At 47.5% G+C, this 27,571-nt stretch overlaps 7 protein-coding genes across 7 annotated transcripts; 1 reads left to right on the forward strand and 6 right to left on the reverse strand.

Annotated features, from left to right (window-relative positions):
• Positions 1 to 1,140: 1,140 nt before the first annotated feature.
• On the reverse strand, positions 1,141 to 1,644 carry H6S33_011433 (uncharacterized protein; the record flags this gene model as incomplete). Its single annotated transcript, XM_044842794.1, has 1 exon — positions 1,141 to 1,644. One exon carries the CDS (start codon positions 1,642 to 1,644, stop codon positions 1,141 to 1,143), a length of 504 nt encoding a protein of 167 aa, XP_044696201.1.
• A 4,133-nt stretch (positions 1,645 to 5,777) lies between these two features.
• H6S33_011434 (uncharacterized protein) lies at positions 5,778 to 6,272 on the reverse strand (the record flags this gene model as incomplete). Its single annotated transcript, XM_044842795.1, has 3 exons — positions 5,778 to 5,831; positions 5,888 to 5,943; positions 5,996 to 6,272. The coding sequence occupies 3 exons, from the start codon at positions 6,270 to 6,272 to the stop codon at positions 5,778 to 5,780; spliced, it is 387 nt and encodes a 128-aa protein (XP_044696202.1).
• Positions 6,273 to 12,876: 6,604 nt separating this feature from the next.
• On the reverse strand, positions 12,877 to 13,329 carry H6S33_011435 (uncharacterized protein; the record flags this gene model as incomplete). Its single annotated transcript, XM_044842796.1, has 1 exon — positions 12,877 to 13,329. The coding sequence occupies one exon, from the start codon at positions 13,327 to 13,329 to the stop codon at positions 12,877 to 12,879; it is 453 nt and encodes a 150-aa protein (XP_044696203.1).
• Positions 13,330 to 16,273: 2,944 nt separating this feature from the next.
• On the reverse strand, positions 16,274 to 17,248 carry H6S33_011436 (uncharacterized protein; the record flags this gene model as incomplete). The annotated part of the gene is made up of 1 exon (XM_044842797.1): positions 16,274 to 17,248. The coding sequence occupies one exon, from the start codon at positions 17,246 to 17,248 to the stop codon at positions 16,274 to 16,276; it is 975 nt and encodes a 324-aa protein (XP_044696204.1).
• A 2,582-nt stretch (positions 17,249 to 19,830) lies between these two features.
• H6S33_011437 (uncharacterized protein) lies at positions 19,831 to 20,298 on the reverse strand (the record flags this gene model as incomplete). The annotated part of the gene is made up of 1 exon (XM_044842798.1): positions 19,831 to 20,298. The coding sequence occupies one exon, from the start codon at positions 20,296 to 20,298 to the stop codon at positions 19,831 to 19,833; it is 468 nt and encodes a 155-aa protein (XP_044696205.1).
• Positions 20,299 to 21,753: 1,455 nt separating this feature from the next.
• Positions 21,754 to 22,308, reverse strand: H6S33_011438 (uncharacterized protein; the record flags this gene model as incomplete). Its single annotated transcript, XM_044842799.1, has 4 exons — positions 21,754 to 21,907; positions 21,990 to 22,006; positions 22,150 to 22,169; positions 22,266 to 22,308. 4 exons carry the CDS (start codon positions 22,306 to 22,308, stop codon positions 21,754 to 21,756), a joined length of 234 nt encoding a protein of 77 aa, XP_044696206.1.
• A 773-nt stretch (positions 22,309 to 23,081) lies between these two features.
• Positions 23,082 to 24,431, forward strand: H6S33_011439 (uncharacterized protein; the record flags this gene model as incomplete). Its single annotated transcript, XM_044842800.1, has 1 exon — positions 23,082 to 24,431. The coding sequence occupies one exon, from the start codon at positions 23,082 to 23,084 to the stop codon at positions 24,429 to 24,431; it is 1,350 nt and encodes a 449-aa protein (XP_044696207.1).
• Positions 24,432 to 27,571: the final 3,140 nt, after the last annotated feature.

Here is a 27,571-nt window from a genome sequence, read left to right on the forward strand (position 1 = left end):
GGTAGGTAGTACTTGGTATACGGGAAGGTGGGTGGGTGGTGGTGGTGGTGGTTGGCTCCCGCGGGGGGAGTGCAGAATATTACGGTTATCCAGCGTCGTGGGAGTGTGAAAAGAAGAAAGTGATGACAACGATGATGGTGTGGTGGTGAGAGATGACGAGGAGTATATGTAGTCGAAGGAGGAGTGGAGAAGGAAGAAATTCAGTTGCTGCTATGTGGGAAAACGGGACCGAGAAACACATACTATTATTCACACGCCCAAAGGCCGCCGGCTCAGCTGGGTAACGCAATGTTGGCCGAATTTCCCCATCCGGAACTGTGAGTTAGGGCATTTTTCGACATTCACCTAACTGTTACCCAGCTGACACTACCAGTGAATAGCTTGTTAAGATCATTCATTCATGCCCGGAATGGCCATAAAGCCCTTTTTTTTTTTTTTTTTTGCAAATGCGCGCATGCAGATGCCAGATCTGAGAAGCCCACCAACTAATGAAAACCCGGGATCTGTTGATAAATTGAGATCTGGTAAAATTGATATCCGAGATTCTTCAGGCACAAAATACAAGATTAGAGTTAGGAGATATTTGTATGCGTTAAGTATTTCCCTAGATGCTGTAATAGGGCTAGCGTAATACACCGTAGTACAAAGATTGTGTGTTATACAATCTAGTTACACATCACTGTCAATGTCATATATGGTGGCGCATGGGCGTGTAAGTTATATAGCCACACTTGCACCTGTGCTACCACCGCTCGAAGGACAAAGTAGTGGGTCAGAATATCATTTCCCGACCCCGAAGTAGACGATTTCTACCTAGATAGATCTCAATGGTTTTTCTTTCCTTAATTCAAATATAAAGAAGAGCATATGATTCAGAGCACCCATACAAATGGAATCGTGTTTGTCAATTATGTCTGCGCACAGGATCGATACTATCTCTCCTCATTGATCGATCTTTTCAAGCACTTTATTTGAGAGAACAAATTCTCTCTTTTCTATAGTTCTATTAATTCCCAAATACGGCCGCGGTTAATACTAGTATAACTGACGGCCATGGTTTGCCCGCACAATACCAAACTCATCGATACGCATCTATATCCTCAATCCTTCCTTCTACGATCATACGATATAATTCTCTCTTTATTCAGACTTAGATCTCCTCATCCCCAGATCTCCAACCGCCCTATCCTTCTCCCCTTTACTTCCCGCACGGCCCAACCTACCGAGCGTATCCACCACAACCGCCTTAACATCTCTACGACCTACGCCAGTACCTCCCGTATTACTATTGCTATCTCTCCGGCTACTACTCCGTTTCTGCCGCGCAGTCTCGGCCGCTATCTCCGGCCCCATATCACGATCAAAATACCAGTGGAGGCCCTGAGTAATTTGTTTCGCTGGAGTAATATCATACGTCCCCCCTGAACCATTCACCTCTATTCTATCACCAGTCTCTTCCTTGTCCTTTTCTAGAGTATTATAATACTCCCCCGAACCGTCCAACTCTATTAGGCCGTCGTCCTTTTCTGGCTTGTGTGGTGTTTGGAGGTGACGTATTTCTCTTAGCTTCGCGGCGGCGTCTCCTTGGTATGCCATTTTTTTCATGGCTACTTCCATCTCTTCCTTCGAGAGATATTTTGACATTGGTGATTAGTGGGTTGGTTGAAGTTTGAGTTCGGATGTTTGTAATGTCTATAGGTCAGTGTGTTTAATAAAAAAAAAAGCATTATTGCATCGTACAAGTACTCGCCCATCACTCAATTCGTGCTCTGATGACTCTTGAAAGATTATTCAAAGGTTCTACTTTGTTTATTTTACCAAGACGAATTCGTAGATGATGTTCTTCAAAGATAGATAGGTAAACCTTGAGTCCTGAGTAGTTCCGAACCAACACTCTCGTCCCAGAACTGCCTTTCACAAATTTGCAATCTAAGGTCATTTCGGGGTGGTCGAGTGATCAACTATGATCAACTACACTATTACTGTTTCGGTTAGAGTAATCGTATTAGTAATCACGCCCGAACAATGATACTTGTACTTTCGAGATCAGTCTTGATAGCGAGACTGCTGCCTAGTGAGATATTTCCACATAGGGGCCGCCATTAACAGCTTATAGCCGATATTCTAAGGTAATTAATACTAAAATATAGAGTTTTTCCTCGCCGCGATCAGGAAGTGTTTCTACATATCTGGCAAGTTTACCCCACTTACCAATTGGACTTCAGGGTATATATCGATATTCAAAAACAAACAGCAACTAATGAAGGACGGGATAAGTTACCTTGTGCGGCGACATGATGCATCATTAAGTTATTATGAACTGTACCAAAAACTTGATGTTTCAATCGATTTTTCGTTTTTCTGGAATTGATAATAGCACTAGCGGGAGTATAAATTTCGCAATACGGAACGGATAGATTCCGGGAAGATTTCCCACTTTGGATGGATATCCCCACTCTCTGTGCTTTCCGTCGGTTGTGATCCGCCTATGTCTCTATATCGACCTTCTAGGGCACTTAATGCTCTCTCTCTCTCTACGTGTGAAGTAACTCCCTCCACCGAACAATCCCGTGAAGAAACATTTAGAGTCGTACGTGTTGGAGCATGTTGGTGAATATTCTGGGAAACAACTAACAGCGCTCAAAACAGCATCATAAACGCACCCGTTCCGAGAGCTGACTCTGGCTGATATATCTTGAACATGTCATCTCAAGTCCAAATAACGAAAGACGGGACGGGTTTTATAGACTAGGTGATATATAAGCATGACTACATATTGGATGATATTATTTGGTCTCCCCACCCGACTCGAGCCGTCCAGAGCGTAGTACCATCAGCCCACCTCAAATGTTTCATCCGTCCTCCAGTACCACCGGAATATATATCGTTGCTTCTATTACGATCTAGAAGCTTATCAGGGCCTCCCGTCTGCAGAAAGCCTTACACGTACGACACGGAACCACCCCACAATCACCCCCTCCGATCACACTAAATAGAATAGTTACCACCCCCGAAGGGAAGAACGTGTTGTACAACCCGTCACAAACACGCCATCCCGGATCCCCGAGATATTTTCAATACCACACGATCCGCTCTATAACCGGGTCGTAGAGCGGAAGACTGCTTTTCTGCACTTAATGGTACTACCTTTGCGCTGTAGAAATTGTAGCTACTGCGGTGTTACATGTAACCATTTATTTCGGTAATTGGCAGCCGTGACCTTCGGGAATCTAGATATCAGCATGCTTGCGGGAATCTTGATGAGTAATCAACCCGAATATAAGGAATTGTCACACTAAAGATTCAGGTTCAGCTCATGGCTGAGGTGCGAAGAGAAGCAATTCTTAATGTCAAGTTTCAAAATCTGCCGTTTCCTTTTTCGGTCAATTCATTTGCTTCTAAATATTGCTCTATCAAGTCGTACCTTCAATCAGACCAAACATTTTCTTCCCTCAGAAATATCGATCACCCCCGAAAACATCCTCCCAATCACGGCTGCTTCCAACGCCAAGCCTTGTGGCAAGTGACACAGTCCCTCTTCTAAACCAGTTCTTCTTCGTACTCCCCTCTGGCAAACTGGTCACGCTGAGATTGGCATGTTCATTCCGATCCCCGCGATAGTAATCCTCAAGATTATTGACGCTCCTCGACTGCCTCAAGCGATGCAGCGAGTCAGCGCTAGAAGCGTCGTGATATCTATGCTTCCAAAACCGCAACTCTTTGAGGGGGGATAGATCGTTTCAGGTAGGTAGCAGATTAGATGCCCACTTCTTATATCTTCTTCTCCAACTACTTTGGTTATACTTCCCGACCCTGTAAGTTTCCAAGGATTCTGTGACAGCCTCCTCCGTTATGACCGGGCTTTCTGGGTCGTTGGCAGGTTCAGAGAAGCTGCTGTTGCTGTCGTTCATGCTCCATACCCGGTCTTCGTGTATGGTTGAAAGACCTGACGATGTCGCTCTTCTTCCAAAACTTTGTCTTAAACTGCGGCTATGACTCGGCATGGTTATTATGTATGCTGGTAGATGTTAGTGTTTGGATGTTGGTATGATATATCAATCAGTAATGGGGGATGCTGTTCCTTTGAACGGTTTTCGGGCCTTCCTATATATAGAATGCCACATCTTTCATCTCGGTAACGATGGCTGAGTTGTATGTTTGCTGCTTGAAAGCTTGAAGACTTCTTTTCGCCTGACCTCATGAAAACAGTGGGGGTGAAATGTAGTTAGAGTTTGGTAGTTTCGAGGTTCTCACGATACATAGATCTAGAAGAAGCGATGTGACATAAACTCTTAATCCGAACACACGACACGCGCACCCCGGCCAGTCACACTGGAGGTTGAAGTTACGCCACCCTTTCCCGATGAAATGGCCTTTGCGTGGTTGCTCCTCCCCTCACATTTTCCCACCAGCACCACATTCCACGGGGGGCCGGACCGACTCGATTACTCGCTGTCCACCCCCCTGTGCCCCATCACCGCAGGAGAAAAAAAGTAAGAAAACATGTCGTTTTCTCTCTACACAAACACGACCCCTAGCTAGCCTGCTGGCACACCCACCCACCCACCCGAAGCAAGTAAGGGATAAATTAAACTTGACATTGACATCGGAATGTACTGAGAAGTTGACATTTCAGACGTCAAACGTCAAATTCCCAAGTATCCCACGAGTCGCGTTGTGCCATTTGCATCCCCTCACATTACACCCCACAACGCAACCCGATCACATCCCATCACTCGCCCGTTTGCCAAGCCCATCACGTGAGCGGGTACTACCAATCTCCGACTAATAGCGCTTGCAAACATCTACGCTTCCAAACATCTAGCTTCCAAGCAGCAATTACAGGTCATGAATAATACCAACGCACCCATCCATCGGGGAACCCCTTTTACCTCTCCGCCGATCGCACGGGTCGTCGACACTGTGCTCATAGGATACATATGAGGGGTACATATCTGTAGGTACATGCGGAACGGTACTTCCCGGAAACAAACAGGTTTTGTGGGCCGGCGAAATGTAAATGTCAGCCAGGTAAGGGATCGAGGCGCATGTAGAGTACACTACTCGCTGTAAAAGTAGGTGTCGCGCATAGTAGCGAAGAGAGGGGCAGATATCTACAAAACTTGTTTAGGGGTATAAGATCGAGCAGGAGTAGCCGTATGACGTGCGAGAAGTTTGGGAGCTATAGGTCTTCGGCGGGAGGTACTGCGGGTTTTTTTTAGGGGAATGATAGGGATATAAGTATAAGGTATAAAAGGGTGTTGCAATGAGGAAGTTTTCTATCCTGTCGAAGTACTGTAGTAGCTGTTGGTTAAGTAAGATAAAGAAGCTTCTCAAATCACTGCCACTCGCAAAAGAAGAATCGGAACCAAAGATTTTGTTAACATCTCATTTTGATTGCTACCTAATTAGAGTTATCGAGAAGTTGAACAAACGATTTCATAAAGAAAACATGTATCGCAGTCCAAAAGCAGCCAACTAGTTTTAACCCAAGATCTCTCTCTCTTTCTCCTCCACTCAATACCAAAAGGAATGTGAGACTGCTTTTGAAGATAAAAAATATAACAGAAAACATGAATGGGGTGCCATTAGGCTTTTTTTGCGGGTTTTGTAGTTTTTATGAAAAGAAAGCGAACAAAAGGAAAGCATGCCAATGCAATCATTATGAAGAAGTAAAAATTAGCCCATTCATCAATCTCACAATCCTCTCCCCCATCGAAAGTCGTGGCCAACTATTGCTGAGAAGTAGTGGCCGAGCGATGTTTGTAGAAAGGTATCTACAAAACATCGACGAGAGGACCACAGCTGTTGAGCTGGACAAGGTTGATGCCCTGTGATAATGTTAGCTACTGAATGGCTTTGGAAGAAGTCAGAGTGGAATGCATACGTTGCTCTTGTTGTCCTGCTTGCAGCAGTAGGCGTTCTGCTCGACCTTGCAGTTGCCTGTGAAGCTGTTAGAATCGATTCACTGTAGTAATGATAGTGAGATACTTACTGGCAATAGCGCATCCGAGGTCGAGAAGGTCGAGGTTGCTCAAGACATTGGCGGCAACGAGGCCACTGGCCTCAGCCTTGTTGGACTTGTTGCAGCAAACCTGAGTAGTGCGGTCGTTCTGGTTGCTGCAGACGTTGTGGTTTCCGCTCTGGGAGACATCGCCAACATTGCCGCTGTCGTGGATCTGAGTTCCGTGGCCCTCATCACCGGCAACGGGAGCGGCGATGACAGTCATGGCAAGAGCGGCGGTGGCAATGAGGATGGTGGAGAACTGCATTTTGATTGATTTGGTTGTTTGGGGGGTAAACTTAAAAAGTTATTGAAGTAGTAGAAGAGTGGAGTGGAAGGTTGGTTGTTGTTGGAAGTGGATGCTTTGGATGTTGAGATGAGAGTGAGGATGAGATTTGACTTTGGGGCGGAGAATGGCCAGGTTATATAGAAAATTGATGCCTTAGAAAGTTGAATATTTCCCGTAGTCTAAGTCCCTCAATGCCCGAGAGCTGATAGTGAGTGCGTGGGCCGTGCTGCATGACCCCAGTGCGCCGGGGAAAGAACTCCTCAGTCCTCTGTCCGTGTGTCTCACACTCTGCTCTGAGTGTGCCTTCGGGATCGGCGTTTTTTCAGCCCACCCCCTTGGCCCGGGCGTATCATCTCACAGTATGAGGTCTCTTTGCAGAGTGTCTCAAAAGATTACTGCAGGAACTAGAGATTTTTACGACAGCTGTACAACTTGCAGAGTTCTTGATACACTCTAAGACTGTATGTGCATATCTTCGTATCTACCTCCTCAGCAAGATATCTTTTTTTATTTTTTTCACTTTCTCGTGCTCGCCGAATTCCTAATTCTCAACCTAATCTTTGGCCAGCAAAGAAAAAGAATAATAAAAAATCACTTGAGACACAAGTAGACTCTTTCACCAACGCAATTCAATTTCAATACGAAAATTACCTCACTCCTTGCAAACCCGTCGAGGTTGGCAAGAAATCTTGTGATCACGCATGCATTGACTACTCTAATACAATCATCTCCTCCGAGTCCCATATTTGCTACTTTCTCCGGCGATAATGAATGCCAGCAAAGCCACCAACATTCCTAAAACGTTTTAAAATAAATCTCGTAAAATTCTTTTCCAGAGAGAGATCAGAGTCAATCTCAGATCGAGTACTCTCGTAATCTTCGTTGGCAATGTAGGTACGTAGTCGATATTTGTCTCATAATGAATTTCTGTTATTGCATTGTTGGGTAGGCATTGATTGAGCTCCTGCACACAACACCGGGACTCTGCAGTCAGACCACTTGAACACGATGTTGTTGCAAGTAGGGCATATGGGACATAGAATTAAGCAGATCCCGTGTAGGCCGCTAACCTTTTTTTGAACTCGGCGACGATTGCCCGATCCGTTTATAGCTAGCCGGGCCGGCCGCAATAGGCAATTCGCATTGTCTGAGCACTTGAGCGAAAATTAAAAAAATAAAATAAATATTTATCAGTCATCGAATTAACAATCTGGCTTTACGCTTCAAAAGATTTCAGAATATCTCTACCTGCGATACCAGAGTCCGCTGCGAAAAATACATCTTCAAGCTCGAGTGGTGTAACTGAAGGTTGGATTAAAGTTTCGCTACACTCCTCACAAGGCGCTATGCATGGATAGTGCTAAAATGCCAATTCCTTCCCTTGCCCCTGCAAGTCGTAGAGATTTGGGGTTGTACACCAGTGGTTGTGTGTTGGTGGATGTCCCATCCAACCAATAGCCACAGCCCAGCAAGCATTTATCCCGTAGTGGTTAGATGAGGTCCTGGTGGAAACTTCGGTTCCCCTGCTTGAACAGAAGCACTACTGCATTCTGTAGTCTCGAGGGTTATTCCGTCCAGTACTCGAGTGCCAGACAACCTGGCAGCATGTAGAAAACTTGTTTACTCTACATTTGATCACAGACGATCACCGGTAAGTACCGGAACCTACCACAGAGCTGAAATTATGAAGTTCTCCCAGACGAGGCTATTGTATCCTTAGGATTCCTGGAACAGTGCACAGAAAAGCCACACCTAATATTCAGCCGTTTCTGGGCGAAATTGTACTACTACAGCAATAGTAGATTCATTAATCATTGCACATTAATATTAATGTCGTCCAAATAATATTCGCAAATCTCATTGACATGTCGTAGGTAGCAATAAATCAAACGGGATTTCGGCACGATACTGCACACTGAGATTCTGGCCCTTTTTTTTTCTTTTCTGAAATCCTTCAGCTATCAAATGATTTACCCCTTTCTTTCATCAATTGATTTCTACCAATACGATCCGATTAGATAAAAAAGAACTTCTAGCTCCGCATTGGTGTTGTACATCCAAGAATGGACAGCGTAGCTATCAATCAAATCCAGTACCGAACAATTATCAATCCCAATTAAGCCAGTTGTCCGACAAGAAGTACCGATGAGGCGGGGCGAGAATCTGATCCAGCCAATCTCTCTACTTCCCCACATAATCCCAGCCCCGAGAGCCAAAGATACACGGCCCGGTTCTGTGGGAGCCTGAGACACCTTGTACGAGTGTCCAAAATAATATACATGCTTGGCATCAGCTTGGAATCGGGACTTATCAGCGCTTTAGTTTTTTTCTCTTGGTCGCCGATGATAATGTTCAAAATCAAGTTTTCTATCGTCTTCTCCTGCTTGCCTCCACATAGCTTCCCTTAACCTGAGAGAGAGAAAACGAAGAGGTCGGTGAAAGTAGGGCACGTATCCAGGAGCTTTCGGATTTTCCATGTAATCGTAGCTACAGTCCTCGTCTAATCATCGGTCTGTTGGTACCTTAGAGGCACTAGGCCGACAATCCTTTTAGTCACATACGTGGATGTCTTCAAACCTCAAGCTGTATCCGACAACCAGACTTAGACGCAAATCATTCCAAAGGGAAAGAGCATGTTCCAAAATAGTTAATACCCCTAACTCTCTGGGTATTCTGGGTAAAACATGATGTAACCACGCCTATGTCAGAGTGACAGGTGCTGGTCAGGAGTACATACAGAGATCGTGCGTGCGAGTCACCCTCCAGCTAGTCAATTGGTCAGTAACAATATCGCATAATCCACTTGAAACTGACCTACGAATTGTTTCTATCGCGAACCTCTTTTCAGTCAATTTGATCCCCAAACAGAGAGTCCTTTCAAATACATACCTAGCTATCCATTCTCAAGTATCAATAGATGATTGCCCTCCTCACACACACACACACAAATGAAACCGTAAAAATAGTAACTCCGGACCCGACGATTACCTATTCGATAGAGTAGAACCGATGTGTAAAATAGCCGGGTAAACCAGAAAATCATTGATTCATCGGCACCGCAAAAAAGAAACCTCGAGTTAAGACAGAAGAGGATACATGCCCGGTGGTGTTCTTCGACTACGCCAGGTAAGTATTCTTTTGTCTTGTACCCACGTTAAAGAAAGAATTTGACTCTGAGATCTAGGGATGCACTTGATCTGTCCACGTGATTGATGATCATTGAGTATGTTGGCATTGCAAGATGAACAGCCATTCAGCTCTCGCCGAAAGCTGCACTCCTGCCGTGAAAACCGTCGTCTCCTACGTAAGAATTGAACTCGTGCAGGCACCAATGTAATCTAACTTGTTGGCAGAGGAGAGCAGCGCAGCAGTTGTGTAGATCTTTACTGCAAAGAAGGCGCAATTCCTTCTTTTCTATTTTACCCCAATCATTGCGCAAACTGAGTCTGCGTCTCAAGGAGTATGCGGAGTACATTTGATTGGTACTCTATGAACCAGCAATTTTTTTTCCTGGTTGGATTGTAGAAGGGTCTCCAACCGCCTAGACCATGCACGGCACCTGTTGGTGTGGCAGATAGGGCTATATTAATGTCTTGTTAAGCTTTTGCCCTGCCCTGCCAAGGCTTTGGCTTAGTGGCTTGGGATTGACATTTGCAGACTTCACCCTTTTGTCGACGGTTGCAATATGACAGGTCACTGGCCCTGGTAACCAATGATAGACAACCCCACCCGTGTTTTGTGGATGTTCGTGTGTGGTCCGCTTACGCAGTCCAAACTCGCTACCGGTTTAGGCACCTGGGGTTGTGCAGGCTGACCAATGCCAGGAATAATTCGGAGTAACGGAGCGTGACGCGTGACGAGTGTACAACACACATGTACCCAACACGCCCAGCCCTCGTATCGATATCGACAATCAGCCAGATCCAGCTATGTCCCCAACTGGGACAACATAGTTGAAAAACAAAAAAAATTCGCGCGTGGATGACTTTACATGTTTTGTTCTTTGTCTCCTTGTCTTGACGCTGAAAGCAGACTGTGCTGACTGAGGTACCTCCGGTATGGTTTGGGAGTTGATTGATAGCCGCAAGTATCTCACTCTCTGCCTTGAGTACCTTCGAGATCGATCAGAAGGCCATCTACCGGACGCCCTAGAACTGCTCTCCCGGTACTCTTCCTTCACGCCCTAGGGGGGGAGAGCAAGTCCAGTCTTCAGAGAATGCGATCTGTCGCAAGAGAAGCAAAAAATAAGTTAGTAAGAGAATTTAGTAACTTTGAGGATAGAGCTCTTCCTACTGATGTCATCACCCTTTCAATTCAGCCCGACTAAGCCGCGCCCTGGTCGGCTAACTCGATTGAGGGGGAGGAATGCTGGCCCTTTTGGCGTGCCGTCTGTTAACATGGAGATAACACGGTTAACATCGTGATGGATTGATGGACTGGACCTCGAGTTTGAGGTGAGGTTGAAAGACAATTGGAGGACGTGGTTATGAGGGACTTGTGTCGCCCTCCCCTGTCGCCCTCCCCTGTCGTGCGTGACCTCTAGCGAAGCCACCTCAACGTCTTCTTCTTTAGCGCCAGATTGCAACACAGCTCGGTTATCGTGAGGCTACTGAGTGACCCACCCAAACTGTGTAGAAAAAGTTAGAATAACGAGTGAGAATACATGAACATGGTCATTTTGAAGGCATTATGGTGCTCGAATAATCTATTCTCGTGTATAGATAGATTCGCCGCCTTTGCGAGATGGATATACGCTTTCCAGGGACAAAATGGGTATATTTGTGGAGTGAACGATGAGAGATTGTTGAAGTTCTTGTGGTCAATTGTATACATCTACATACATGAACCTGCGCAGCCAACTCGCTAAACTCATTATCCCAATAAGTATCAACAAGATAGAGATAGAACAACAAAATAAAATTAATGGAATCTTTAATTTAGATAGAGAGTACTTTATTTAATTAATTGCACCCTAAGCCTCTAAAGCTTCTATTCTTTCTCTCGTCTACAATGCGTTACCTCGTTTAACGTTTCTAAAGCCATTGTAAAATTGCACTTTGCGCGCTTAACTTTGACGGTCACGAATCCTTCGTTTTCATCATGCGCGCACCAGGGCAAACACAAAACCGGACCCACCAAGCACCAGAATACCAAATCCCTCCCCCCCCCTTCCTCCTCTCCTCCCCCTCCTTCCCCTCCCTCCAAAACCTACAAACCCCAATCCTCACTGTCACGCCCACAACCCTAACCCATGTCTCACCACCCCTCCTTACATCACACCCCTCCCACCTATCGGTGATCCAACCCCGAAAGCAGCCAACGCAGCCGCGTCTACAATAATGCCAACAACACACGCTACATGATGATATGCGCTTATCAAAACGAATTATTACTCTAGGGGGTTTCAGTTCAGTTGTATGACAATCGATTACTCGTAGCGTAATACTGCGCTGGGAAGGCCGTCCCCGTTTCCAGATCGACTCGGGAGCCGGGGCGGGAACACACCCCAGCGTAGCCTCCTCGCCCGGGCCATACCTCAAGAGTCCGGGGTTGGTAGTTCGGCTGGGGTGGGTGGGAGAATTAGAGAGGAAGAGGAAGGTAGCAAACGGAAGTTTGGGTCCGAGGCTTTCTATGGGCTTCTGGAAGAGAAAAGTGGAATTGCGGAGTTTTGTTTGGGGGGGGGAGAGAAACGGGCTCGTGGGTTTAATTTTCGCATGGGTAGCAAGCATGATGGGTAGGGTGGGTTGGTTGGTTGGTAGCGTAGTGTAGGAGGTGAGCTCACAGACGGTGTGCCAAGATGTCAAAAGTATTAGTTTCAGTTAGTCTACGACTGAGTCAGCGCACGACCGACTCCTGTGCTCAGATTAGCAGATTTACTCGGTCTCTCTCCTATCCTCTTCTGTCGCGTGATTGACTGTTGGATTTCTCATCTAGGAGTACTTCGCTTTGGTTATTTTGGGCCGTATCTAGAGAGCGGAGCTGAAAGTCGAGGTGATTACAATTATTTAGTCCGGGCGGGATGGGACGTGTTGTTGGACGGAACGGCTTGCACAGTTCGTTCGCTGTTTCGAGGAGTCTCTCCTTTTGCGCAGCAAATCGAATTGTATCGTAATTGCCGGCGCGGTTTTGCGCGGTACGAAGAGTTGCCGAGTTGGTTTTTTTTATTTTTTATTTTTTTCGGTCGCAGGCGAACAGAAAACCGATTTCCGGATTCATGGGCGATCACTCGTTCATGCGGGGTTGAACGTAGGGGAGGAGGCTGGGGTTGTGGGAAGTGGTTGAGTGGAGTATGTAGCATCTGCAAAACTAGACTGCGAGTTGAGATAAGCTAGGTAGGTTAATCTTTTATTCATAGCTCTACGTAGATATCTTTTGTAAATAACTGGATGCGCACAGCAAGCGCCTAGAGCAAACTTGCTGTATCGTCAGCTCGCTGTATGTCGTAGAATACGACGAACGCAGCATGCTAAGGGTTAGGAATATCAAGAACCCACCGCCCACCCACCCGCCGTTCAGAGTCGTGATCGTCGCGATACTTCCCAACCACTTCTCTAAGGTACTCTTTTCTCTCAAAATTCGCCTTCTACCAAGTTTCCCCCAAGCCCTTTCTCCAAGTCTCGCCAGGCATCTCTTTCATCATCCGCAACACACAAATGACCCTCCTCACACCCTTCCTAAACCTCTCTCTCACCTCTTCTGCGCGGATTGCGGCAGCTTCATCATCTTCTTCCTCGTTATTATCATCATGGTAATGGTCGTTAGTTTCGCTGGGGGGTGCAATGTAGGACCGGCGACTGCCAGTGACTGGAATGGGTATGCGCGAGTAGACTTCATTGGTTACGATGGGCGGTAATGGTGGTGGTGGTGGTGGTGGTGGTGGTGGTGGGTCTGTATAATCTGAATCTGTCTCTCTACTCGTATCTGTATCTGTATTTACTTCGCTGCCGGTATGTTGCTGATCGATGATGTAGTCGCCAAATATGTCTCCACCTACGGCGGCGGTAGTGGTGGGGGACGAAGTATCAGGGTCCGACATATTGTAGGCGCTGTGCTGTGCAATTAGTGTAGATAGAAATTATCTTTAGCTACATAGATCAGTATTCCTCAACGGGGATTGGATATGCTGCTGCTATATACCACCGATATATCATTTCAAGATTCTTCTGGGTCCATCATGAAATATTGAAACTTCCGCAAACTACATGCTGTCAATATGATACCTCTCGCTACAACCATCAGTTTCCAGCTAGTTGCCACCTCTTTCTAGATGAAGCCAGAATGGTTGGTACTGTTTGTTACTCGTAGAGTAATCAGTAACGGTTGTTGAGTTGAGATTGTGAGATGCGCAGATGCCTCGATGTGGTTCCAGAATGGTCATGACGTAATACGTCATATTGTTCGGGGGTAGAATGTCTTTGGCCGCAATTCAATTGCATGTAGCTCGATATGCCGGATGGCTGCGTGCGTGTACGGGAGGCAGAAAGTGGGATACCGAGATCTAGACGTTCGGGTGGTAGGAGATTGTTTCTGCGGGAGGGGAAGGGCCATATCCTGAGGGATGGATGCTGGGTTCTGAGAGTAGCTCCTCCCGAGCGGATAGCTACATGTAGTAGTGAGAAGCTTGACGAAAGATACATGTAGGTATGTGTTTAGTCTTGAATCGAAACGAAAGTTTGATTGATTAACCCGAGCTTAAGCTTCGTTTCCCGAAAGGCCAGGTGTCTGGAGACTAGACGAAAGGTTTCAACTGAAGGGTGAAAAGCCTATTCCTTTCTTGAGTCGATATGTTATTTCTTGATGCCAACACGAATAAATCCCTCTAATCCATTCCAAATAGAAATCTCTTCTTCTTCTGCCCCTCCTAGGCCTTCTCAATCTAGCAAGCTAGAATACGTACCGCCCCTCACTGAAACCGATAAGCTTATCGCCAGCTCAAGCTCAAGCTTCCCCTCCACCATTGCTACTGCAAGACCAACGTCCCGCCCGGTTTCTCGGAGAGTAAACACAACACAAGTGCCGCACCCAGCTAGGATATCCATCGAGTCTTTTCCCAATCTCTCCAAGTACCACCATCTGCCGGACGATAGCTCCTTGGCGTATTCGGGAACCGTTAACGTTATCCATCAAGCTTCTATCGAAACGTCCAACACCCATCCCGAACAACCAAAGCCCCCTCCCCCTCTCCCCTCCCATTTCATCCCATACCAAACGTTAACTGCTAACCCTTCAAGCTTCGAAGCTCTACCAGCAAGCACAACCAGAATGATCCACCACCGTCGCTATCAAGGAGGGGCACCAGCAGCACCGACAGTGTGGGGATCAAAGACCTATTAAGCACCCTCGCCAAGCGCCATGAAAGAGGGGTCACTCCATCCCGCGATTCGCAGGGCACGATACAGGATTACTCGATGGTGCTGATCACGGCACTTGGACCCGAGTAATCGGCGGCCCATTGGCCAAACAACGGTTATTGAAACAGTAGCTCATGAAATATGGTGCTTCCGATTGAGCGAGATGCTTTTTTTGAGTGCTCTTCGTATCGTATTCATGATGGGGCTACATATTCAACCAGAGTCTCTCTTTCTTTCTTTCACTCCTCCCCCCCCCCTCTCTCACTTTCACAATCTCACTGGCCCGTTGGCCGGGGGAGAGAACACAACCGTACAGCATCCTCTGTTCCAGGAGCGAAATAGGTGAGTTGGCCGGGATTCGCAATATAGGGGGTCTCTTTTGTGATGGGGGCCCGTTGCGTTCTGTCCAGTCGTTTATGTTGCCACCCACCCTTTCATCATCGCCGGTCGATCAGTTGCGGACACATATATGAAATCTAATGTTGAGGATGGCATATATCTTACGTAGTCGTACCCTCCGACATACATGGAAAGCGGGGATGGTGCGGTGCTGGGTGCATAGAGATGTGGTCGAAACGATCGGGTGAGTCATGGAGTGTCACTCGATTCCCGAAGTGGTGGCCGGTGGGGTGGGTGTTTGGTGAACGGTGTCTAGGAGGGAGCGGGGCAGTGTTAAGTCTATACGATACGTTGTGGTGTTGGAGTTGTTGGTGTTAATATATCTGTATCTTCCAAATTACTTATATACATACGTAGTCTCAACCGAACAAATAACCCAACAAGTAACGCCGTGACTAGAAGAATTATATGTTGCTACGTGCACTTCTTAGTACATACACGTTTAGTAAGAGAACAAAAAAGGATGGTAAACGTGATCATCATCTCCAAAGTCCAAGGTGGGATCCAATCTCCGGATGGGAAATTACATGTAATTATCACCACTCACCTACTGGAAGAAACAGCCAGCGATCATTGTAACAATACAAACCATCCGAAATAGGGTTAGGTCATGTATGCAGTACATATAGTTGTTACCCAGTCTAGAGTACTTTCTGTCCCTTTGACAGTCGTGCGAATTGAGCTACATACTTCCCACAGCTCACCTCAACAAGCCAGAATCAACCTCACAATCAATCGGTCAATACTCAACTACAAGTACTATACTCAACGATGTCACCCACAAGAAAAAAAGAAAGCCCTTGCTGAGGTATCAATCAATCGATACAAAATACCGCTACCCAGAAACTCCGTCGAGACCAGCGGTCAGGGTGTTCTTGAGACGAAGAGACTTGGGGATTGATCACCAATCAGGATTGTTTATTACTTTTGGCTCTGGCGGCGGGCGGGTGATGTTTTATGCTCGGAGGTGATATGGATATGCATGCTCTCAGGATCTGGCTGGATATATAAGTCGATCTAGGGTGGGTAGTGATACTTATGGGAGAGCTCGGCAGTGCGCATGTCTAGGGATATTGCAGATAGGTAATGATTAACCAAACTCCGGATAGCTACAGGAAGTGAGGTCACGATGGGAATTGATGGCTGACACGAGGAAACAGACACTGGGGAACTTGTTTATATCAAGCCAACGAGAGCCTATATATATAACATAATGGCTATTCATTCTCATCAACGGGCCCTCGCCCAAAGCCACTCCTCAAAGCCCTCACTCCCAATCTCCTTCGCATCGCCCACCTTCGTCGCCCACCTCCTCGACATCGACGCCAACCGATGCTTCTCCGGCGACTTGGCATACGTCCACAGCTTCTCCTCGACAGCAACGCTCCCATGGCACGCCACCTTCACCGCCACGCCCAACCGCGCCAGCGCCGCCGCCCTCGCCATATCCCCATGCGCAACACAGATCTGAAACGCATCATAGTACGTCCGATACAGACTCACATCCTTGATCCCCTCCTCCCCCAGCAGCGCCAATATCCTCCTACAGCACCCCAGCGCCTTCTGCGGGCTGCCCATCATCAGCGTGCCCCCTCCCACCAACGCATCCAACCTCCCCACCTCCCTCCGCCGCTCGTCGCTCGCCGCAACGGCCGCTGCATCCCCGGAACACACGGCGCACCGGCACTCGAAGCTGAAGTCCTTCCTGAGCCGCTGCTGGCGCTGCGCGCGCGGATAGTTCGTCGACTCCTCGTCGAGATACGACACGCAGATCTGCTCGCCCACGGCAATGTCCTTCACCGCGTACACCACCTCCTGCCGCGTCTTTTCGTTCCAGCAGTAGTTCGCATTCGGGTTGCAGCTGTGGTTGAACCGAGAACACGTCGGGAACACGCCGCACTCGACGGCGTCGACGCCGCAAGGGAGCGCATTTGTGCGCATGATGCCCGCGAACGGGTGCCTTGTGTCAGTGGTGTGCGCGTTTGTGAGCGTCAGGAAGGAGTGTAGCTGGGGCGGGGTGAGCGTGCGGAGCTTGGCGGCGATGCCGGCGTTGGCGGCGGCGGTGGTGAGGAAGTCGGCGGTGAGGAGGAAGAGGGCGGGTTCGGAGATGAGGAGGGTGCCGCGCGTGATGGGGGCTGTGGCGACAGCGCCGAGGCCCGAGTTGGGGATCGTGGTGATTTGGAAGAGGGGGTGGGTGTCGGTCATGTTGGGTGTGTTGGCGGGAGCTGTGGGAATGGGAGGGAGTGGGAGGGAGAGAAGCTGATATAGGGCTTTGGGAGGGAAATCAGGCCGTCGCTTTCACTCGGAGTAGGTATTGCTATGGGTGGCCTAAGTATCATATGGATCTCTTGTTGATTAATATACCCGTATCCGCGGGAAACAACGTACAAGGCGGCCGAAACACTCTTCTTGACCTATCAGGATGAGAATCCAACCCATTTGGGAGCACACAAAAAAAGAGCCCTCCAGCTTTAGGTGTGGGTGGCCTGAAACATTGTAAGAGTCAGCTACAAACCTAACCCTGGTGGTGGTAATGATCAGTTTTCCAGTTTAGCCAAATATCCAGATATCTTGTGTTGTTCGAGCTGGGGACCTGCAGCACTGGATGCTGGTCTGATCCTGGCCGCTGGAGTCTGGAGCTAGTGGTGTACACCTAGGATGACCCGGAATGGCCATGGGTACTGGAATAGGCGATGAAAACGAAGTTGGCAGGTGTATCGCTGGCGGAGGCGGGTGCGGACTATATTTACCAAACGGAAACATAACTTGGGCGGGGATCAGATAACCGCGCTGATACGGGAGAGGAAAACTACCAGTTAATACTACGCGGTGTTTATGTCTACTGGGAGGGCTATAAAGTATGTGTCTCTCCGAAACACAGGTCACCCGTCTTGCTTAAGCAATCCACTAACCGCGTCGTTTGCGTGAGGAAAGAAAAGCCTCTGGTTAGGGGGGAGGCGTGAAGACGTTGGACGAGATGAGGTCTAACGGTCCTAACCGGATTCATTAATTAGTAACAAATAACTCTAACCGAAACAGGGTCGAGTGATATTTGGTGAAGCTTATTGTCTTTGCTAGTGGGAAAAATTGGGGGGGGGGGGGGGGGGCATCAGGAATTGGCTGTATTGAAGTTATCCAAATCCACTACCGTTCAGAGTGTGGGTTCTGAGGTCCGGTTATCTCGAGGTAGTTGTGGTGTCACTTTGGAGTTGGTGACGTTGGCTGGCTGGGGGATATCTGGCATGGTTGCCGTGTGGTGTGGCGCGACTAATATAAGCAGCCACTGACCGGGCGGTTGTGTAACTAACGAACGCCGATCACCGGTGGGTGTAACCGTGAAACATTTCGTGTCTCGTTTCGAGATCAGTGCTGGCCGGGATATAATGCGAGTACTGCGTGTGGCTTGTTCACAGCATTATAGCGGACTGTCGAGCACGCGTGATGTCGTACGTGAGAGTGTTCAAGCATACATACCCACTAGGGGTGTGCCAACTCGCGACCGCGAGTTGTACGTTGAATTATGGGTATCAAATAAAATTTAATTCTCCCTCTACAATCATGAGGGGCGTGGAAATAATTATTTATAAATGGCATTGTTTAATTGAATACTAGCTGGTCTGATTATGTACGGGCAGTGAAACTATGAGTTCGAGTGGAAAACAAATACATTTATCTGTCCATACAAAACTCAAAACACCGTGAATTCTAGACACCACCCACACACAACCTTCCACTACCCCATGATACCCATCACCCCTCACCCCTTCCTCTTTTCCCCGCGTACCTCCACCATAAACCTACGGCCCATTCGACTCCGTACTCTTCTGCGCGAGCTTGATCCAATCAGTTTTTAATTCCCGTGTCGGTGCTGCACTAGCGCTGGAGATACACACAAGCGCAAGCACAAGCAGTGGTACGAGGTTCGAATTCATGTTGACGTGCATTTTCTCGGAAGACGTGGAGTGAAGTATGAGTGTATGTGTTGCGTTGGGCCAGCCGCCGTATATACCTACAAGATATTGGGGGCCGAGTGATATGAGATGGTTTATATAGTGGATTGGGGGAGGGGGGGTTCGAGTTACCGGCTAGGCTACATATGCGAACTAGTGTAGAAGTCCTGATGTTTCACTACATTGCTGCATATGTTGCCAGGTCGAGGATCTGGGATGAAAGCTTCGGATGAAAGGGATATAAATAACTTGTTCGAGGACGTACCCAGGGGGGGAAGTATATTTGACCCGAAGGGTGCAATTTGTACATTGTTATACATATCTCTCAAGATTCACGTACTGCATATATGTGTGGATGTTTATTTTGCGCACGTTTAAGAATCGTGGGGATGCGGGTGTACAGTACCAAAAAAGCGGGTGGATCCAGTACCATATCTGACAAAATAACGTAGGGTTACGGTATTGTTACGGTATTGCTACGGTATAATAGTTAGGATTCCGATTTAATTCGGAAGTTTTGCACAATTCCGTATTGGTACAGTACCTATTACATCCTCTTTTTTCGTACTGTATGCATATCCAGACGGATATACCTAGATATTTTGTTGAAAGCTTTGATCTGATTTTTGCAATTGAGCTATGTACTAGCACGAGCTTCAGGTTTTCATGTGATTTTGATATTGATTGTGCACCACCATCTGCAGACTGGCCGTGATATAATTACAAACTCCGAACCCCTCCCACAAACAAAACCCAAAAACCTCAAACCCAAACCTCAAACCGCAAACAAAGACCCAAACATCACCCCACACCCCATGCCCCACCCCACGCACCCCACTAATTCTTCTTCTCAAACTTCCCCCCCTTCCTCCCACTCCTATCCGGCCTCCTCTCCGACTTCTCGTCCGTCCTCCCCCCCTTCGCCGCCGGCCTCGGCGCCGCCCTCTTCCCCTTCTTCTTCTTCTGCTCCTGCTTCTTCTTCTGCTGCTGGTGCGCATCATTCGCCTTATTCGCGCCCTTGACGGCCTTATTTGCCGTCTTTGCCACATTCTTTGGCGTCGCCTTCTTGGCGGCCTTCTTGGCGGCTTTCTTGGCTGCCCCCTTGGCCACGGCTTTCGCGATCGGCCGCGCGATGGCGCTGATCAACCGCGGGATCAGGAACCAGAAGGGTTCGGGCTCTGCTGACGGCGTTGGGGAGGCGCGGGGCGCCGGAATGGGGTTGGCGACGGGCAGAGCGGCGGGGGCGGCGAAGACGACGGCCGAGGTGCCGAGGAGGAGGCAGAGGACGTATTTGAACGGGAGCATTTTGGGCGGGCGGACTGGGCGGGACTGGGCTGTGCTAGACTGGACTACTGGCTGGCAGTAGTGACTTGTGTAAAAACGAGTGTGGAGAAGTTGGATTGATGCGGTTGGTGTTTAATTTCTTCAGCCTGCTGAATTATTGATCGTGTGTACGAGGTAAGGACCGTGGGGTGTTAGCGTTAATTCGCCAGAAACTACGCAGGAGTGTGGGTTAATTCTTCTTCTTGGGATGGCCAAGTAGGTTTATATGGGAAGCTTGGCCTTGCCGGAGGTTTCGGTACGCCTTGGGTGTGGTGCTAGTACTATTCCGGGCCTGCGGTGAGAGGCGCGGGTTGGGATGTGTATGTGTTTCGTCTTATATCTGCCATCACCGAGGCTGTGATAGAGGGTGTTTGCCATTAGGTTTTCTCACCGGGGGGTGGGTGCTGTGGTGACTTTTGGAGATGCTATGGGGATAGAAGGCATTCGAGGGATCATCGTCATAATTGCCCTATATGCACACTGGGTGGGTGCATGGGTAATGATATTCAAGTTAAGCTTAAACGTGCCTTGTCCTTATACCCAGGCTTATCGAAAGGGGATTTATTCCTCTCCCTAACTACGTAGGATGGGCCGACTCCAAGTCGTCCAGAGACTGCTCTTGAGATTCAGGCCCGAAAATTCTCTCGAGTTGAGCAGGTTTTAAATAGTAGCAACATCCAAAACGGTTGACTGCAACCCAGTCATCTCATGATCGACATCTCTATATCTAGGTGAGTCCCCATCCGCGGCCAGCTGCAGCTGAAATATATAGTTTATTAGATCGATTATCTAGGTACGAGCGCTAATTTATTAGACAGCACCCGGTAATTACCCAATAAATGGCTGTGGTTGCGCTGCTTTCTAATCGTGTTCGGCGAAGCTTCGGTAGGTATAGTTCTCTTGGCAGCTGTACATAAATATATGCATGTAGTAGAAAAGCTCGGGTGAGAACTTCGGCTCCACGGTGAATTAATTTCTGAAGAGCTGGGTTGCCTGCTGAAGAATATTCCAACCTTAGATCCTGATCAGCAGTTTCCAGATAACCGGTGTGATGCCTCGTATTCGACAGTGGATGTCTCGAATTGCACTTTAATGTAGTATGATACCGTGCCTAGTAATAGCACTGGCAACAGCTGCAAATCCATAACTAAGCATTGTGTACTTTGGCCGGCAATTATTAATTCCCCGACAGTCATGAAATAGTAGGTAAATGGAGGTGTGTTCTATTTCGGATACGAGTTACCTGGTTGCAACCTTACTGATGTTTTGACCGGAGGATGGCACGACGGCGCCAAGCCTAACGGTAGCACGACGATAGTTGGACCTTCCTTACCTGGCTGTTTCAGAGACCACGACGCCCAACGTAAACGTGGTTTTGAAGAAATTCAGAATTCCGGGGATTATTACGACATATATCCAGTGATTTACTCGTCTTATTTAGCCCAAAATGGTAGAATACCTGGCCAAGGCTATCAAGAAGCTCAGACGAAAAAGCTTAATCAAGACCAAGACCATAGCAGGCACAGAGACGAGTACACACGGTAGATTGAAAGAAGGAATGCGAGATAATGACAGTTCTGGGACATTTGAGCTATGTAAACCCGGGTAAGTTATCAGAAACGGCTGTAATAGTCTTTAGTTTCTCCGGGTGGGTTCTGGGTTTGCCAGCTCACCTAAGAACGTTTCTTAGCTACTCCCGCCATTCAGAAAATTCTCTTCCTACTTCCTCTAGACTCTAGAAGAGCTATTCAGCAATTCAGCTGCCGGGAAAGCCCCAATTTACTTGGAATCAATTAGTCCGTAGTAGTGCTCCGAAATGACTGGCGTCCAAACCGGCAATCCGATGCGTACATCTGCAAATCTCGCCGGATTAATTCTGAGGAGGGGTCGATATTCAGTTCTGAAAAGATAGAAAAGACCAAGAGGGCGTAACGTAAGAGGATACCTACCGTCTGCAGTCGTCTGTCCTCTGCAGCGCCGATGACTAATCATTCACACTAACCGAAGCTATCGAGTCACGATCCAGCCACCACATTTCATTTTCACCCAGAAGCCTGACTCGATTCTGCGACCAGCTCAACATAAAGAGTCACGCTGAATTAACTAATCAGTGAGTTCCAGCCACTGTGATTTCTGCCACTTTCTTATCGATAGCAAGATATGGCGCTGGCTGAGATCTGATAATCAATGATGAAAAAATCATTGCCGACTTGTTCATCGGATGTATTCTTGACATAGAGTCATAGGACAGCAGACCTATATGACTGTTTTTGGGCGTCATAGGAGTTTAATAACTAGCCGGAGTTATTTATGTGTGAGTCATGCATTGTCACTCGACGTACATACTAAGCCAAGATTTGTGGTCCTCGAGGCCGGTTCATAGGAACACGTAACGTCACTCGTCAGATGTTGTGCAATGAGAGTAACCGGCCAACACACTGGTTCTGAGGCTTAGATATTTTTTCTTTTCAGTCACCTGAGTCAACAGCATTCAATTGCCAGCCCCTCGAGATAGGATCCTTGGATTGAGTGTACTGAAGCTAAACGGGTTGGATATTTATCCAAAGACTCCCCAGGAATTACGAGCTACCAGCCACAAGCAGATATTGGTCCGATTCAATCACAAGTTCACAATGACTGAGATATTTCCCGCACGAGTCCACAAAATCCATGGCGAATTTCTTGATCAAACAAGTTAGGATTCCTGATTGTATGATATCATTTAAAAGTCGGCATTGACTTACAATAACTCCTTAGGGAAAAATATGACCGCTCCAAAAGCTTTGAACGCAATATACCGTGACAGGGATTGCCCCCCATGGCCAATCGAGGGGGAATTCTCCATTTATCCTCGAGAGAGCATTTGCCGAATCATCATCAGTAAACAGGGCCGAATCTGCGGTAAACGCATATCCGACAGCTGTGCGGGATCCCTGCGCCAGCACGTGAAAACGGCGCACTTGTCCGAAAATTTAGTGCTTCGGCAGAGACATCTCCGGAAACTGGAGCTGGTTCCGGGAAAACTTGGCTCTCCTGGTAGAGAGATCGTCGCGGAAGTCGTGAAAGAACTTATTTGTCGTTACAAAAACCCACTTGACCTTACGAAGATTCAATTCGATGAAGACTCCTCTTCAGATGATGAGCATCATGAAATAGAAGGGGATGTCGTGGAACATGTAGAGGAAGATGAGCGAGAGGAAGACGAGCAAGAGGAAGATGAGCAAGAAGAAGAGGAAGAAGAAGAAGAGGCGACACAAGTGGAAGAGGTGACAGATGTGACAGCAGGGGGGGATGTGACAGAGGAGGAAAGGGACACACCAAGCGAAGCGGGAACATGCGAACTAGCCTTGATGGGTAAACATATCCCTGAACATGACAGAGAAGAATTGGAAAGCCAAGAAAAAGGCAGTGATACTAGCTCGGTTGATGTAGAATTCTTACCAGAGGACGGCCATGAGGAAGTCAGGTTAACCAGGGAGAAGGGTGGCGACTCAGAGGAAGAGAATAGCTTAGAGAGTGAGAAGAAGAATGAAGTAGCGGCGGAAGACCTTCAGGAAGCAAGTGATGTTTCTTCGGACTGGGGCTACAATGGAGACGATGATGGTGACGATGAGCAGGTATTTGAGGAAGATCTTGAGGCTTGTGGGGAGGAAAGGACATGGGAGAAAAGCAATAAGCAACGCGATGAGTTAATGCTGGATATCGATACCGGCAGAAAAGAGCATGGAAGTTATCTAAAGTTTAAGAGCGAAAAGAAGGAAGATACACCCTCAAAGCGTCAGCGCTCAGCCTTCGATGACTACACTGACGGAGATGAAGACGAAGACGACCACGAATCCTGGTTTTCAACACCAACACCAGCACCCTCAAAGCGCCAGCGTATCATTGGGGCCCGCTATGTGCGTATCGGACAGCAGGATAGTCCAGTCACCCTAGGAGAAGAAGTGACCGTCAAGAAAGCAGAGGAATTTGTCGAGAAAAAAGAGGAAGTTAAGAAAGAAGAGAGTATCGTCAGGAAAGAAGAGAGTCCCGAAACCTCCGAAGTGTACTATCTAGCGAGGGAAAGTGGTGCATGTTTAGATTACGAAGGGGATATATATATGTCAGGAATCTAGAGGGGTCGTTCTGTAGTTAAATTTCAGTTCTTATAGCTAGATGTATGTGTCTCTCGCAATTTATATGCAAATATTCATTGTTTTATACTAGCAAGAGCTCAGATGATTGTCCGCTAGCCTTCCCATTTATTACCTCCACATATAACCACCATTTTTTTAGAGGAGTAGCATTGAGCATAGTACTATGAATAGTCGTGCTATCAATAGATTGAAGGTATTTCTTGTGGTCTTGCTAGGGGATGTTTTAAAGGAAAGATAATTAGGTTTATTAATGGGATGCGGCCGGTCCCGCGATTGGAAAGAGTGTTCGGCGATGGTAAAAGTCTTTTACCTGGACAGTAACCATAATAGGTATCTTGGATCCATGATCTCAATAGATGGAATTCTCTTATTTCTCTTGGACTTTTATGGCGTTAGTGCTGACGACTCTATTTAAGTATTCGTACCAGAGCTGACTACTCATTTCCAGTAAAGGACTGATACCCCCTGGTTTAACAGTTAGCGCTGTCTGCTGAGACTTCTCCCAGTACCAGGAGAGTCCCGAGGCATCTCATGGGGTTCCCGACACATCCCCATCACGAGACAAGTCCGAGGCAGTATATTGAAGAAGGTATAGTAGGCTGTCTCTCTTTTCATGGCGCGGGCATTTCTAAAACACAATCGACGAAGCATCATGGTGATCCAGATTGCATCCTGTTTTCTTCCGACTGCAAGTCGAACTCCACCATAAGTAATCTTCGCCATCTATCGTGGTATGGGGCCGTGGAGGGCTCCGTTAAGTCAAAGGTACTGGTCGCGGAAACCTGTCCTTTCCACGGATCTAGGTGTACTAGCCTCCCGCTCAAGAGTTCCGGCTGGAGATATGCAGCTACCCATCCACATGGAAAAATCGTTATTGGAGGGCGACATTCTCTCCTCAATGAAGCTCTTAGAATGTAGCGCCACTTCTACATGTGAGCCATTGGCATTATTTAGTGTTGCGTATCGAAGCCCATTGGCAGACTGCTGAGTATTCACAAAGAAGGTTGACTAGCTGTAGAGCTCGGGGGCTGCAAAGAATTAGCTGTACAGATAATAAAAATACTGAGAGTAGATGGTCGGTACTTTATAGATGAGATCTGGATGATTGAGTGGACTATGTACGGTTGATTTTGTGGATTCGAAGAAGGGTGGAACAGCAGCGAGGAAGGGAGGAAGAGGATGAGAGGGACCAGCGGTACTAGAGGGAATAAGACCGACTTACATCACTGGTTGTGAGGGGATTGGTGTGCAGACCATCCGCGCTAAGCTACGCTACTACAGGCTCTGCCCGTGCCTACATGTAACATGTGGCTAGATCAAGAAACGAGTGATATTCTATGATTAAACCACCAATTCTTTGAATACTAAGTACCCAACGAAGGCAATCACTACACATACGCTTTTGTAGTCGGAATCATACTCATCATGTGATAAAATCCCATATTCCTTCAGGAACTAGATTTTCATCGATCCTGTTATTTAGGCCATTCGGAAAAGGAAAGGTTCGTGTATAAAGCACCTGACGATGTTTCTCCGATTCCTACACGCATACTAATATGCAATATAATTTTCAGCGGGTCAGGCTACGGGTAGATACTTTTATGTTTATGAACGCTATTCTGGGAGTATTGGTCATGAATCGTAGCACATAACTGCCGGGAGACTTGATCACATAGTGAATGGGGGGCTGGGCTGTGTGGCGCGTTGTACAACCTACGCCTTCTTGATTGGTGGTCTGGTAGAACGTCTCTAAGTCTAGGAGCGGTAGATGAATTGATTCATGAAGGCTGTGTGGGGGAGGAGGGTTCGATTGGCCGAAAAAAAAGCCCTTGCTGTCCAGCCCCTTTAGCTGATGACCCCCGATTGACTATGCATATACATGTGTATTCGGTAGGTAATTAGCAGACTGGCCAAGAGGAGCTTTCCTGGTTGGACTTGAAAGGACGTCCGGGAACTGGGGCGGAACCGATAAATCATGAGCTTTGTAGAAAGGTAGTTTTGAAATTAGGGTATGGCTGGGGCTACATGTTCTAGACATAATCGTAGATCAATTTGATATTAAAGACTGATTAATCAACAGGAGGCATGGGACCCGACTTATTCCCCGTTGCAATGAATTCGATCCTTCGCTTTGATCTCGCAATGCAGATCTTTGATGTGCTAACCAGCATGACTGGTTTTAAGGTTTCCTCACTGCTGATATGTACTCAAAAAAGATACTGCCACAAGTGTTTTGCCCCAAACATGAATATCTCTCCAAGGTCGAAGCATACCCACAGCCACCGCCTCCCAGTATGTAGTTGTTTATGGCTAGTCTGACGAATCTCGTGTTTGGTCCAATAGAAACCAAGAACCGGCAGATATCTAGACCATACTTCCACCTAGGTATCTTAGACGAGGACCTTCATGTGGATAAAGTGCTATCTGGACATAATGTGCACATCTAGGCCTACCCGATTTTCAGGGCAACTTTCTCGGCATCTATGTGTGCAGCACGATAGATATCGCGTACAGTTGCAGCGACTCCAAATTTCGCCCAGAGTGCCCCAGGAGGAGGAGGCGTTCGTTCAGCCCCGAGCCCATTTCCATTCTCACCGCGCTTGGACTTGGTACTCTGATGTACCTACATATTACGATGGGATGATGTCTTATCTGGACGGGAATGTCTGTCAAGCGAGACAGGGTTCATCTTAAAGTGGGGAGTACCGGGATGGACCAGTGCAGGGCTAGCTAGGGCTAGGGCTGAGCGTACGTCCATACAAACCGGGAAACAGCGTGGCTTGATTGTGGGGTCCGGGACCACCGTAACAGTAACCGTAACGCCAAACAAGTTAACAGGAGGAGGAGCAGCAACAGGCTCCGGGCTGGCCAGCTGGAGGATGGGGGATTTGAGGGCCGCAACCACCTGGGATAAACTGGAATCCAGTTATGCAGAGGAGAAATGAGTTAGGTACGTGTTTGGATTGGAACAGAGTATTAAAACTCTTGCATCTTCAGCCCTATCTATGCACCCTCGAATCCTTTCGTTCTTAAATACTGTGCGGTCGTGGTCGCAGTCGTACGATGTGCAGATATATTTACCATCTTTGGAACTCGCTGCTGTACCTCGCAGAACGCCA

The sequence above is a fragment of the Morchella sextelata genome (genome assembly GCF_020137385.1).
Source record: "Morchella sextelata strain SCLS chromosome Unknown scls_6, whole genome shotgun sequence".
In the NCBI taxonomy this organism is placed as follows: Eukaryota; Fungi; Ascomycota; class Pezizomycetes; order Pezizales; family Morchellaceae; genus Morchella; species Morchella sextelata.